Source organism: Merops nubicus, unplaced genomic scaffold, assembly GCF_000691845.1.
Source record: "Merops nubicus isolate BGI_N331 unplaced genomic scaffold, ASM69184v1 scaffold25, whole genome shotgun sequence".
Taxonomy (NCBI): domain Eukaryota; kingdom Metazoa; phylum Chordata; class Aves; order Coraciiformes; family Meropidae; genus Merops; species Merops nubicus.
This window is the reverse complement of record NW_008611376.1, coordinates 145,236-157,203: the sequence shown is the minus strand read 5'-3', so window position 1 is coordinate 157,203 and position 11,968 is coordinate 145,236. Positions and strand designations below refer to the sequence as shown.

General features: G+C 42.8%; 1 protein-coding gene across 1 annotated transcript in view; it reads right to left on the bottom strand.

Annotated features, from left to right (window-relative positions):
- Positions 1 to 4,312: 4,312 nt before the first annotated feature.
- Positions 4,313 to 11,968, bottom strand: part of EGFR (epidermal growth factor receptor) — a 42,946-nt gene continuing 35,290 nt past the window's right edge. The window contains exons 21-27 of the mRNA XM_008941172.1: positions 11,269 to 11,344; positions 9,923 to 10,069; positions 8,220 to 8,317; positions 7,615 to 7,782; positions 7,475 to 7,522; positions 7,269 to 7,374; positions 4,313 to 6,257 (exon numbers count right to left, since the gene is read on the bottom strand). Of these exons, the coding sequence (XP_008939420.1) occupies positions 5,881 to 6,257; positions 7,269 to 7,374; positions 7,475 to 7,522; positions 7,615 to 7,782; positions 8,220 to 8,317; positions 9,923 to 10,069; positions 11,269 to 11,344 (1,020 nt within the window). The 3' untranslated portion in view covers positions 4,313 to 5,880. The remainder of the gene's footprint in view (positions 6,258 to 7,268; positions 7,375 to 7,474; positions 7,523 to 7,614; positions 7,783 to 8,219; positions 8,318 to 9,922; positions 10,070 to 11,268; positions 11,345 to 11,968) is intronic.

Here is an 11,968-nt window from a genome sequence, read left to right as displayed (position 1 = left end):
AACCCTACAAGCTAGCCACTGATTTTTCTTCCCCCCAAATACAACTGTATATTACAATAAAAGTTCTCCAAAAATTAAAAACAATTAAAAAGAATAATATACACCTCATTTTTATCGCTCAATATACAAACAATTTTGATCAACAGTATAAACCATTAAACCATATAAAAGTCAAGAGTTTCTTATTGTACAAATAGTGCTTTCATAGTTGAGTAACTTTACAATGCTGTGAGGGTACCGCCTGTATCTAGGGATACATTGCTTGACAGTTTATTAAAACCAAGACATTATACCTTATACTCAGTTGATTGCATCAATACAAAGCAGCCTAAAACGGGCAATGGATCCATAGGATCTCTGATTATTGCGAGGGATTTTCAAAAATCACTCAGCATTAGCCTTGTTTTATACTCTCAGTGTAATCAAGTTAAACAGCCCATTAATTTTAAGGGGAACGGTATTGGAAATGTAGCATTGAAAAAACAACCTAGGTACATGAGCCAAGCCTCCTACCATTGTAGACTACTACTTTATTTATTCCCTTTCATAAAGCATGAGAATTACATGGGTGATGGTTGCAGATGCACACTCTCCAGCTAGCTTGTGAGAGGGAAGTGGAAAGGTCTGGCTAAATTCCAGTGCGACTGGAAATGATGTACTGTATCAGCTACATGGGAACACTGTCAACCAGTTGTTAGTGGTTGATTTCTGGTTTTCACCTCATTAATCAGAACAATCCGTTACTTCAAGGTGAGAGGTACAGGGGGAGCAGAAGGTCCACAGCCCCATCTGCACCACTTATGAGGATGAGAGCAAAGCTGGTGGAGCATCAGCCCTGAATGTTGGCTGAGGGCATTCTGCCTGCTAACTTCAGTGGTGCAACAAGTGGAGTTTCTGTTGCCAGCTAGGTCTTCAACTATCAATTTTTCCTTTGGAAACCCTTTTTTATGGACACTGCTGGAGGTCTGCTTGGCCACTAACTGGTACAGCACCTCTGACCAACCCACAGTTCTCAGTCCATGGTACAGGTGATCTGCCAAAATGCATGATGTTGAACAGAGGCAGGACATGTAGCAAGTAAAGCCTATCATGGAAGCACCGTGATGTCAACTCCTCCACATAATTAAAGTAATACATAACCAAGTGTTATCAGTTTAAAGTCTCACTGCCTGCCTACACACTTCCTCACATAAAAAGCAGTTATCTCATCATGTCTCATCTTCACATCATTGTATTTTTTCCTGATACTGAGCCAAAATATCATGCATTTGTTTCTTTTTTTCTTGACTGTGTCCCTGTTTAGCTATTGTATTGAGTAGAAAATGAATTGAAGCATAGTAGAGGTTGTAGGTCTGGCCCTGAAGTGTATACCTGGTCCTGATATTTCATTTGGTTTTCTATGGACAGGCCTCCCCCTCCTGCCAAACCCTCTTGGCCCAGCGAAGGTTTGGCTCAGCCCCAATGAAGAGTGGAGATCTGTAGCTTTTCCCTCTAACGAGAGGGCTGTGGAAGTGGTGGTCAATACCCTATTCCTTTAAAGCAAGAAAACAAGACGTCACATCTTTGGTCCTAATGCAGCCCATTTGACAAGCTACTTGAAGGTGTTGTGTTTTAATTTTGTATAAACTTTTTTTTTTTAATTATTTTAAAAATGCTCCTTAAAAGTTGCATGTCAGAAGAAAGAAAAACTTACAAAAAGCAAGCTAGAAAATGGGATCCCAATGTAAAAATTTGAACCAGTGGTGATAAAACATTACAAAGCATTCTTGCTAAGTGTTATACACAGAGTTTGATATTTCATCAGTATACAGTTTCCATGAGGAAGGAGGACACAGGTACATTTTCATACTTTGTCCTGATTTGGATGTTTTCTCACAGAGAAACAAGAGGGGAAACAAAAGCTGGAGTACCGTAACTGCTCACTTGAAGAGGCAGCAGTCATAACAACAGAAGATGTTGAACTCTGAAAGTGAAAAATGAGTGCTTGTCTGGAAATGCAAAGTTTCTCCTTGGCATCCTAGAGCACCTTCAGACAGACAGAGGACACCCCAGGCACCTTGTGATGCGACCTCTTTAAGCTGTTTGGGGTCCTGTGACATTGTTGTAGCCCTAACTGTGTCTCCCTCCCAGGGAAGAGGATTCTCCCCATGGGATGAATGGAACATACATTTGTTTTCACACAAGCAATGCCTGCAGGAGAGCTTTGCTTCAAGCTGGTACCAGGAACAGGAGCCATGTGTCTATTCCCACCTGTACTTGCAGGAACAGTCAATGGCCTCAGTGATGTCCCTGGGCCAATTCAGCAGCTGTCTTGGGTATGGATTGGCTGGCTGCACCCCCTCCCTGGCATTACTCTCCCTACACAAGCCCCTTCCCTTTAAATAAACCACAGGACTGTGTTTCCTAACGCTGGGCCTTCACATGGCCACCTGACAGTCATGCTGGTGGGACAGGGCATCAGCCTGAGGTGTTCCAGAAATCACCAGCTAGTTCCAACTGCTCTCTCTAGAAAATTCACTGCATTTCTACCTGCCAGCTGGAAACAAAAGCAAGCCCCTGGTATCTCAGATGAATTTACCCAACAAGACCCATTGCAACATGAAAGAAGTTTCTCAAGCCAACTCCCTCTGCAGCAGGAGAAAATAACCCAAGGCCCAGATGAAATCAACTGTCCTGACATGGGACACAGATCACTGGAAAACATCAAAGCAAGATGAAGACTCTTGACTTACATTTTCATATACTTAGCAGTTATTAAAGTCTTGACTTATTATTGCCCAAGCAGTTGCATATTAACTGCCCTTTGTGATTAACAGATGCTGAGCACTAACTCGTGAGTCGCTTTATTTTGCCTGCCATGAAGGGAAAATAGGGAAATTTTAATTTCCTCAGTTGGTGAGCCTGTTAGCTTTTAGAAGTGGCCATGGCCTGCTACATTTCCCTATTAGTTGCATTTTTCAAATCAGCATTTTCTACCCACACCTTCTGGGAGGCAATGGCAGAACTTTCAAGTTGGTTTTGGATGTGGGTTTCTGCTGCCTAGCTGTGCTGGCCTTCACGAGCAGCAGTGGGCTCCTTGCTGTTAAATGGGCAGCACACTGCAGTGGGCAAACCAGACCATTTCAGCTGCTTATTTTATTTTATTTTACTTTATTTATTTATTTATTTTATTTTTTTTACTGAGATGCTGATTTACAAACCATGATTTAGAGGATGCCTATTTATGCAAGCTACTTTACAATATAGCTGATCCCCCCCCGGAAACTATCTTTTCCAAGATTTTGTGGTCCTATGACCCTTTCCTACTTTTCTCATCAAAAATAATACATTGAAAAAGTGATGCTCTTTCAAACTTACACTGTTTAATTTTTATATTAATCTTCTTGTTTCTAGCAATGAGTTGCTACTGAATCCCTCGTAAATTGTTTTGAAAAGGCAAGCATATTAATCTCTATGAAATAATATTTGTGCTACATAATGCTGGTGATACATAGTAATACTTAGTGTTCTTTCTTGTTTTAGCTAATGGATTAAAACATCAATAAATTCCTTTGTGCAACAGTGTCAAAAAGATTCTGCAGGAGAACGTGCACCCTGTGATTTTTCTAGTGTTCTACTTGGAGATATAACAGATTTGGCAAGCTGAAAATTATCTCTGAGTTCTGTTAAGATCTTTTTTTAGTTTTATGTATTTTCCTCTCGGGGCGGTGGGTGGAGAGAAGCAGCGCTGCCTGTGAGCACATGTTGCACGCTTGTGAGAGCAACACAACAAATCTGCTCTCAGGAATGCAAGGAGAAATATGCCACTAATTGGATGTGGGAACTGAATTTTAGTTAGCATTTTAAATACACGCCAGTAATAATCAAAGTTGAACATTGCATCCTCCATACCACAGTGCCTGGGACTCGGTCACAGTGACACACATGTACCAAACAGGACACGTTTTGGATTTTGACCCAATATGCTGTTTTACCCTGTATTGCAGTGTGGCCTATGAGCTCCTGCACACATACAAGGTACTAATGCATTTCACACTGTGTCACTCATAAAAGGGGTCATTTCACATGACTGTTCTTCCCTCAATAAATCTGTGAAAACAGCGTTCTAGGATTTGCTGCTTGATCCTGGACTCCAGATGCAACACATAAACTGAAACACACAGTGATATATTCAAAACAGTGGTGGCATAAATTTGACTCTTTCTTGCTACTTAATATAGACTACATACCCTCTGCAACTCAGCTGCTCATGGTACCCTCAAGCAAGTTGCCAAGGTTCAACTAGTTAAGGGCCTTTGTACCAAAATCACCAAATGTGCATCTGCTTTCTGATCCAGTGGATTGATTAAAATAGCACTCACAAGCTGCTGGTGGGATGCATCCTAAATTACTGACTAAATTCACACTCTAGGCACTTTATTCCTCATACATTCATAAGGGATGTTAATTGTGGAAGAATCTGAAGTTCTGTATCATGGGCTCCCAGAAAGAGTAGCTGCTTTTGCTGCTGTGATTGATTCATACTATCAAGGTAAAATCTTAGCCTTGCCTCATCTGCCTATTCCACACTGATAACAAGTGATGCTGCTGGCTGTTTTGAAGAAGCCATAGGCAGTCCTGTGTTAATATTTTCCATCATCCCAGATCATTCTTGATTCATTCTCACTGCCCCTCCTGCATTGTCAGGATATGTAACCCCAAAAGGCCAAGTAACCAGCCCCAGCATCCAATTGGCAGTGTTTTGCCTTGAGGTGAGTAAAGTGTAACACTCATATACCCCTTTTCTTTGCCAAATGTAAAAGGGAAAATAATTTCTGCTCTGAGCCCCTTTAATAAGGGAAATAAAACTGCTTGGCTAGAGCTACCTGTGTTTCTTGCCCTAGTCAAGTTTGATTCAGGAGAGTTCTTCCAGTCTGTCTCATGAATGCTCCAATATGCCACCATTTGCATTTCCTTGACATTTAATTAAAGTCTGTTAAACATTATTTGGCACTTCATTTTTCAGTTACAGCAACATCTTTTAACAGTTTTGTTGAAGAAGAAAGGCATTTTGACAACTTGACAGCTGCATAAAGGATCAGAAAAGAATGTCTCGTGTTTGACCATCAGAAAACAGACTAGCGAGCACTTTATAACCACAAACTTTGAGGTGAGTTCCTCCTGTCAATTTTTAGCAGTAGTGGTCAGTAGGTGAGGCGTTGTGCCATTTTGCTCCTTGCTGTAGCTTCCCCTGGAGCAATCCACTCCATACTGCCCTGGGCACAATCTCCCATGCGTCCCCCAGATGCACTTCTGCTCTTCATGCCAAGAGGCAATATCTGGAGCCAATTTGTAAAAATCCGGTGGTTTGGAATATCTGTTTCTGTTCCAGGAGTTTTGGAAAACTATTTAGTAACATTACGTTTTTTTTGCTGCTGGTGATCTCAGCACCACATAGCAGACCAGCAAAACAAGCATCTGATCTTCTAAAAGATCCAAAAATTCTGTTAGAAACATTTATAAAAATACAGACCGTAGAAAGGATTTTGACTGTACAATGTGTACAGCTCTCAAGTTCATCCCAGAGTGGCTTCTTACCATGCTACCATTTGAAAATGAAAGGAATGCATCTATATTTCTTCTGTCCAGGAAGATCCTGCTCCATCCCAACATGCATCTGAGTGCAGGCTACGGGCCTCAGTTATCACATGGGAATGGGCAAGAAAAGACCCAAATGACCATCAGATAGGCTTCGCAGCTTCAGCCCCCATGCTGCAAAGGAAAGGTGTGCCCATTGATGCATTGCAGTTGCTGTTTGCTCAGAGCAAGAGTCTGTTCTTGCAGCAGCCAGGTAGTTCACCAGGTCTGGCTTGCCTCGCTGCAAGAAGAAATTCTCCATGGTCATGCCGAGGCTTCAATGTATTCACTTTTTGGTGCTGCTACCCTCAAGTACTCCGGGTTTTCTGCTGCAGGAACTTTCAAGAGACCGTTAGGTTTGGTTTCCTTCGGTAGGAAGTCCTGCTGGTAGTCAGGATTGTCCAGGTTTATTTGGTGGTTGCCTGCCTGGATCCAATAAGGGGAGCTCTCGAAGACTGTCTTGGCCAACGGGGACTGGTTGGTGTTGAGATACTCGGGGTTGTCCACAGCTGTGCTGTGTGAATTCTGGTAGCTGGAGTCCGTGGGGACCTTTGAGTTTGCTGTGAGTGAGAAGTTGTTGTAGATTGGATTCTGGACTGCTGAGGCAGATGCTTTCTTGGGCACCAGCTGGTTTACATACTCTGGAATAAAAAGAAAATAAAAATTACAAGGAATGAAAATGAAGCCATATAACTAATGCAGCCATTTGCATCACTTGAAGTGTAGTTTCAAGCCACCTGCCACTCTCTCTTCATACATGGCATCTCACTGAGCTTCCCAGAGTGGAAAAGAGCAAGGACTGCTATGCTGTGGCACCAAATGCACGGCCCTGAAGTTCACCTTCAGGAATTCAGTTTGCAAAACAGCAGAAAGATGGCTTAGAGCATGAGAGAATGAGATAACTACTGATTTTAGTGATGTGTGGGTGGCTATGTCCCAGATACTGTTCTGAAATTGCAGCCTGGGAGCTTAGCTGCCAGAAGCTGTTTCCCTAGAAAAATGTATAGAGATAAGGAAAATGCCTAGAAATTACAGGACTGGAAGTAACAGAGACTCCATGTTTCACTTCAATGCCATCCCTTTGCAGGGTCTTTCACCCTTTCTAGCTGTGGCATATTCTTGGAAGGGTTGGTTGAGATTTTTTAAGAGCACAAAACACAACTGCATAACCCAGCACCAGCTCGCTTGGTGCTTGCTGTCTTACTCTCCATCCACCTACACTGTAGGTCCATGTGAACCTGTGAGCTGCCTTCTGTGTATCAGCATCTGAAAGCACTGAAGCTGCCAGAAAGATGTTTATATTGCTGAAATGCTTTAAGGGGTTAAACCCAGTTTACAGAGGATATTTTCCCAAGCAGTAAGCTTTAAACATATAACCACGCATGCAAACTCCCCAGTCAGATGCCACACATGGCAAACATGAGCAACCTGGCTGGTGAAGGAACCCAAAGGAGAAACAGCCAGAAGTAGCCAGGTAAAGCCTAGGAAAATGGTAAATGCACACATTTCCACTCCTGTTTACCAAGCAAAAAAAGGTAGGAAGCACTTAGATTGCTTCCTTTCTACAGAAACAGAAGGACAACAATTATATTCACTACCAAATGGCTTGTGAATGAGTGGCAGTGGGATGGAAACATGGGAGAGGGACTCACCTGGGGCTGGCAGGAAGCCATCGTCTATGCTGTCCTCCAAGAAAGTGCCTGTTGGGTCTGAGCTATACCTCTGGACAAAGCTGTCTTCCCTCACAGGGTGCCCCTGCTAGGGTGGAAGTACAGAAAATCAGTATTTAAGGGACTGTTTTGTAGGAGTTGCTCCACACAGGAGAAGTTAATCCTTTTTTAAAGGTCATCCCACTTACCCCATTCCTGTCAATGCAGGTTGTAGCAGAGTTGTTGCTAGTAGCACTCTTAAAGGGAGAGAGAAAGAAAAGACAGATGTTATGAGAAGCAGTTCACTCTTAGAATTGCTGGTTGTTTCCACAGAAGAAAAGTTTCATACCAATGAACTCAAGAGAGGCGTACGGGATGTTGAAGGGCTGTTGAAAAAGCCCTGGTGTGGCACAAGATACTCATCTGCATCCACTATATCTTCCATGTCCTCCTCTTCCATCAGGGTGCGATAGAACTTGGAGTCTGTAGGGCTGGGCAGGTGCATCCTGTCATCTCCCTGTGAGACAAGCTGGCGTGAGAGAGGGCTCACACACACCCTTCAAGCCCTCATCACCCCCTTCTTGGAGAGACTAAGTAATTTAGCAAGAGGCCCAAGATGCAAAATCAAATTTAACAGAGTATAGTGGAAGTGGGGCATGCAATCTCTGTGCATGCTGCTGTAAACCAGCTGCATTTTTAAGAGGATCAGACTCTGCTTTCCCCTCAGGGCTCCAGCATGGACTGTTGCTGTTCCTAGACTGGAACCAGCACTAAGAAAATAGTGACTGGTCTTGACATTCTGTTTGTGTTTCTAGCTGAATGTGTTAAGACCTGGAAAGCAATGATAAATCTAACCTTAAATTATTCATATTATCTGTTTTCATAGGCACTCTAATCATTTTTGGCATCATATTAAACATCGACCTGACACCTCCCCACCCCTGGGTTCCGTACCTGTATGACGAGATAGCGTGGGGGGTCACGGGCCATTTTGGAGAACTCTGCTATCAGCTCCCGAAACTTGGGCCGGCTGTCTGCGTCGATCATCCAGCCTGCAGGGACCACGGGGACAGCAACACACACACAGTTCTTTAGGGATCAAACACACAGCTTAAAGGAAAATGCAACTGAAAAGAACAGGACCATACGTGTTGTTAAGGATTTACCTGTAAGGGGCCACCATAAATGTTCATTCACCAGCCACTCCTGTGACTTTCAGCATTTAAAATGCACAACTTGGCAGTTTTGGGAAGAATAAAAGAGGTAATAAAGCCCCCTATTGGAAAAGCTCCAGGCTGATTTTGTCTACGTTAGACAAAATCTTATTATTGCCACTGACTTTTTACCATGCTAGAAATATTATCTCCTCCTAATTCAAGAAGAATTAATTCTTGCTTTTAGACAGAGAGAAGCATTTGGGACTTTGCTGCTGTTACAGAAGTAACATCTACTATTTCTGAATTTATTTCCGAGTTGTGTGTGTTTAAATACTGCTTCTTAAATGAAGTTTAAAAAAGTTGTGCAAGAACTTCAGTTTATACTCTCTGCTTATAAAAGATATGACTAAGGATCTTGAATTCCTACAGACAAAATGGCACAGCTTCATCAGAGTCTGCACCATAGCCTGCAAACATAGAGTGACCAGAGCAATGAAAGATGTGCAGCAGAGGGAAGGCTCAAAACCCTAGATCTTCACACTCTTCCACTTGAATTCAGTGTAACAGTTTCAAAGGGGGTGGGACACTCTCCTGCTTGTGCTTTAAAAGCAACAGTTAACTGGTTAGGTGCCTGGCAAAGTGTCACCTTTCTACATCTGGACTGACCTTAGGGAAAGGCAATGGGCTGAGGTGTCAGTAGGGTTCAGTGTCTCTGAGAATGAGTTCCTAGGACACAGCTTTTGGGTCTGGGTACCTCCCAGGCTAGATGCACACATCTGGACATAGTTCCTGCTCACTCTGGTGAGCACAGGATGAGGCTCACCCTGTGTGGTACCTGTCACAATAAAGGAACATGTGGGTGCTGCAGGATTCCCTAGAAGTGCTGTACTACAGGGTGATCATGATAGTGTGGCTCCTATTTCAGGAGCAGCTACATTTTGCTCCAGTGTGAAGGTCTTAAATGCCACCTAGTGGGCTGCTTATCAGCATCCTCACAGCAGCAAGCAGGGATGTGGCAGTCACGGGCTAGATGTGGTAATCCAGGTAATATTCTGACATTTTAGCAGCTGATATAGATGGGAAAGGGGTTTGGGGTTCAGAAGCCCTTTGATATGCCCCAAAAATGGCATACCACTGAACTAAGGGGGAGCCTGGAAGAGAGGCCAGTGTTGATTTTATTTTCTAGACATACAAAACCAGAGTATCAGGTAAAGTGGGTGGTGTTATGCCAATCTATGCTGTTTGACAATATTAGTTTAAAATAACTGACAGTGTGGTGTGAATGGTGAAAAAACCCATGAGTTGGCTGAAGTGGTGATTCATGAGACCATATCCCATGCCCCTAGCTAAAGCTCAAGGTGTGGGAACACACATCCTTTCACAGAACCCTACTTCTGTGCAGTCACCAAGAGCACAGGATACAGAAATGTGACATAATGAAGGCAATGGTGCTGCTTGTTCAGCTTTGGTGAGCACCCACAGCCCCAAGTGTGGACTCACATTTGACCATGATCATGTAGACATCGATGGTACAGATGGGGGGCTGGGGCAAACGCTCGCCCTTCTCCAGCACAGAGGAGATCTCACTGGCAGGGATCCCATCATACGGCTTGGACCCAAACGTCATCAGCTCCCAGACTGTCACACCTGCAGGGTGGGAAGAGAAGACTGTCAAAGAGGCTTTTTTGGGAGCCAGGGTGCTTGGCCTGGGTGCAGAGAGGTGGTGAGTGGAGAGGGTTTTCCTGGAGGCACTGCATTGCCAGAGCCCCAGCCAGGAAAAGCATTTTCTGCCATGATTTTGAAGGGAGACAAATTAATAAAGAGGGTTGAAATCTTCTTGATTTCCTTTTGGGTTTTGGGGGGTATTTTTTGTATTTTTTAACCTCAGTTTATATCTCAGTGCTGAACATCCCACAAACTTCCCAGCCCCACAGAAGGGAAAAGCAGGTTTCTACCTCCTGACTGCAAACCAGCAAGTGGTTTTAAAAATGGAAATTGCATTTTTGTTTCAAAACAATCTCTTTGGAGACGAGCAAGAGCAGCTTTTGAAAGATGTGTAAAGCAGCTGCCTCCGTGTCGTTTGCTGACATACCACGTACTCTTCTGATGTATCTGTTGTGATTGTCTGGTAGCTTAGGATACAAAACAAGATTTTGGATGCCAAGATACATAAATGGATTAAGAGGACCAGAGGCTGTACTTTTTTGAAAAGGACACAGGATCTGACCATCTGGATTAAATATTTTTTCCAGGAATAAAAGAGCCCATGGAGTGGAAATTTTGGAATAAGTTGCTCTGAAAAGTTTCCTTTCTGCTCTCCTTTCTCTCAAGCTGGCTTATGAACTATACCAAATATAAAATGAATTCTCTACGGAGGTTATCACTTTGCTTTCTTTTAGCATCATCCTCTCAGTACCAGGACAGCACAAACATTTTAGAGCGCAGCAGAGCGACACTGATTGACACTGACCGACAGCGTGGCCGATGGTTTGTAGTTCTCCCTCTAGTTAGGTGGCTTTATTGTCAGCTCAGTTACAATTCAAGTGAAGCTGCTGAAGAAAAGCATCAGCAGAACTTCAGCAAATGGAGCAGAGCCTCATACCTGCAGCCCTTTTCAGGGGAGGGCTCATTGTCTGAAAGGATATTCTGCAAAATACCTTATACCTCACTAATGTGCAATTTCATGGGAATTTGACTTTACTGAATTGGTGATTTGGGCCCATTGTTTATGTTTAATGTCTCCATCTTCTCATAACAGGGAAAAAGAAAAGGTCTGTGCAGAGTCACTAGCAAATCCTGCCATTTTCTAACCCATTTGCAATAATTTTAACTGGGTTTAGACTCACCATAACTCCAGACATCACTTTGATGAGTGTAAATCCGGTGTAAAATCGACTCCAAGGCCATCCATTTAATAGGAACCTGGGAAAATTCACAAATAAGCCTTAAGAGGCTGACCCAAAATTTATCAGCAATATTTACCACCAGGTGGTGTTTAAACCACTAGTTTGGTTGAGCAAGGAAAAAATTCCAGCCAATAAACACAGCTGTCCAAGTGGTAGAGCAGGCAGCATTTAAGATCCTTTTTATTATTTTCATTTATTATGTTGAACCTGGCCACTAATGAAATATTATGCTTATTAGAAATACCTTGTACAACTTAGTTTTAAAATATTTTTAACAAACTATTATTTTAGTAAGCTTCTCTTATCATAACAGGACACAATGCAATCTTAGGCTGTAGGACAAAGACCGATCTGCACTCATATGGCTTCCGTTTACAGTCTCTGTAATATTTGCAAGCAGATTCTCCTTAATTTCTCAGCAGGACACATTCCCTCCATCAGCACGTAGTACTACAGGAAGGCGTGTTGAACCAAGTCTGACAGGTCTTTCTTCTGCTATAAATATACAGCATTCCCTTTCTCTTTTCTCTTCATAAACTGAATGGTGTTATTAGTGTTGGCAACACCGATGAATTCAGTCATGGGTTGGTGTTTTTTTTTAATTTTTTTTTTAAATAATCTTGCTTTTTCCCAGACATTC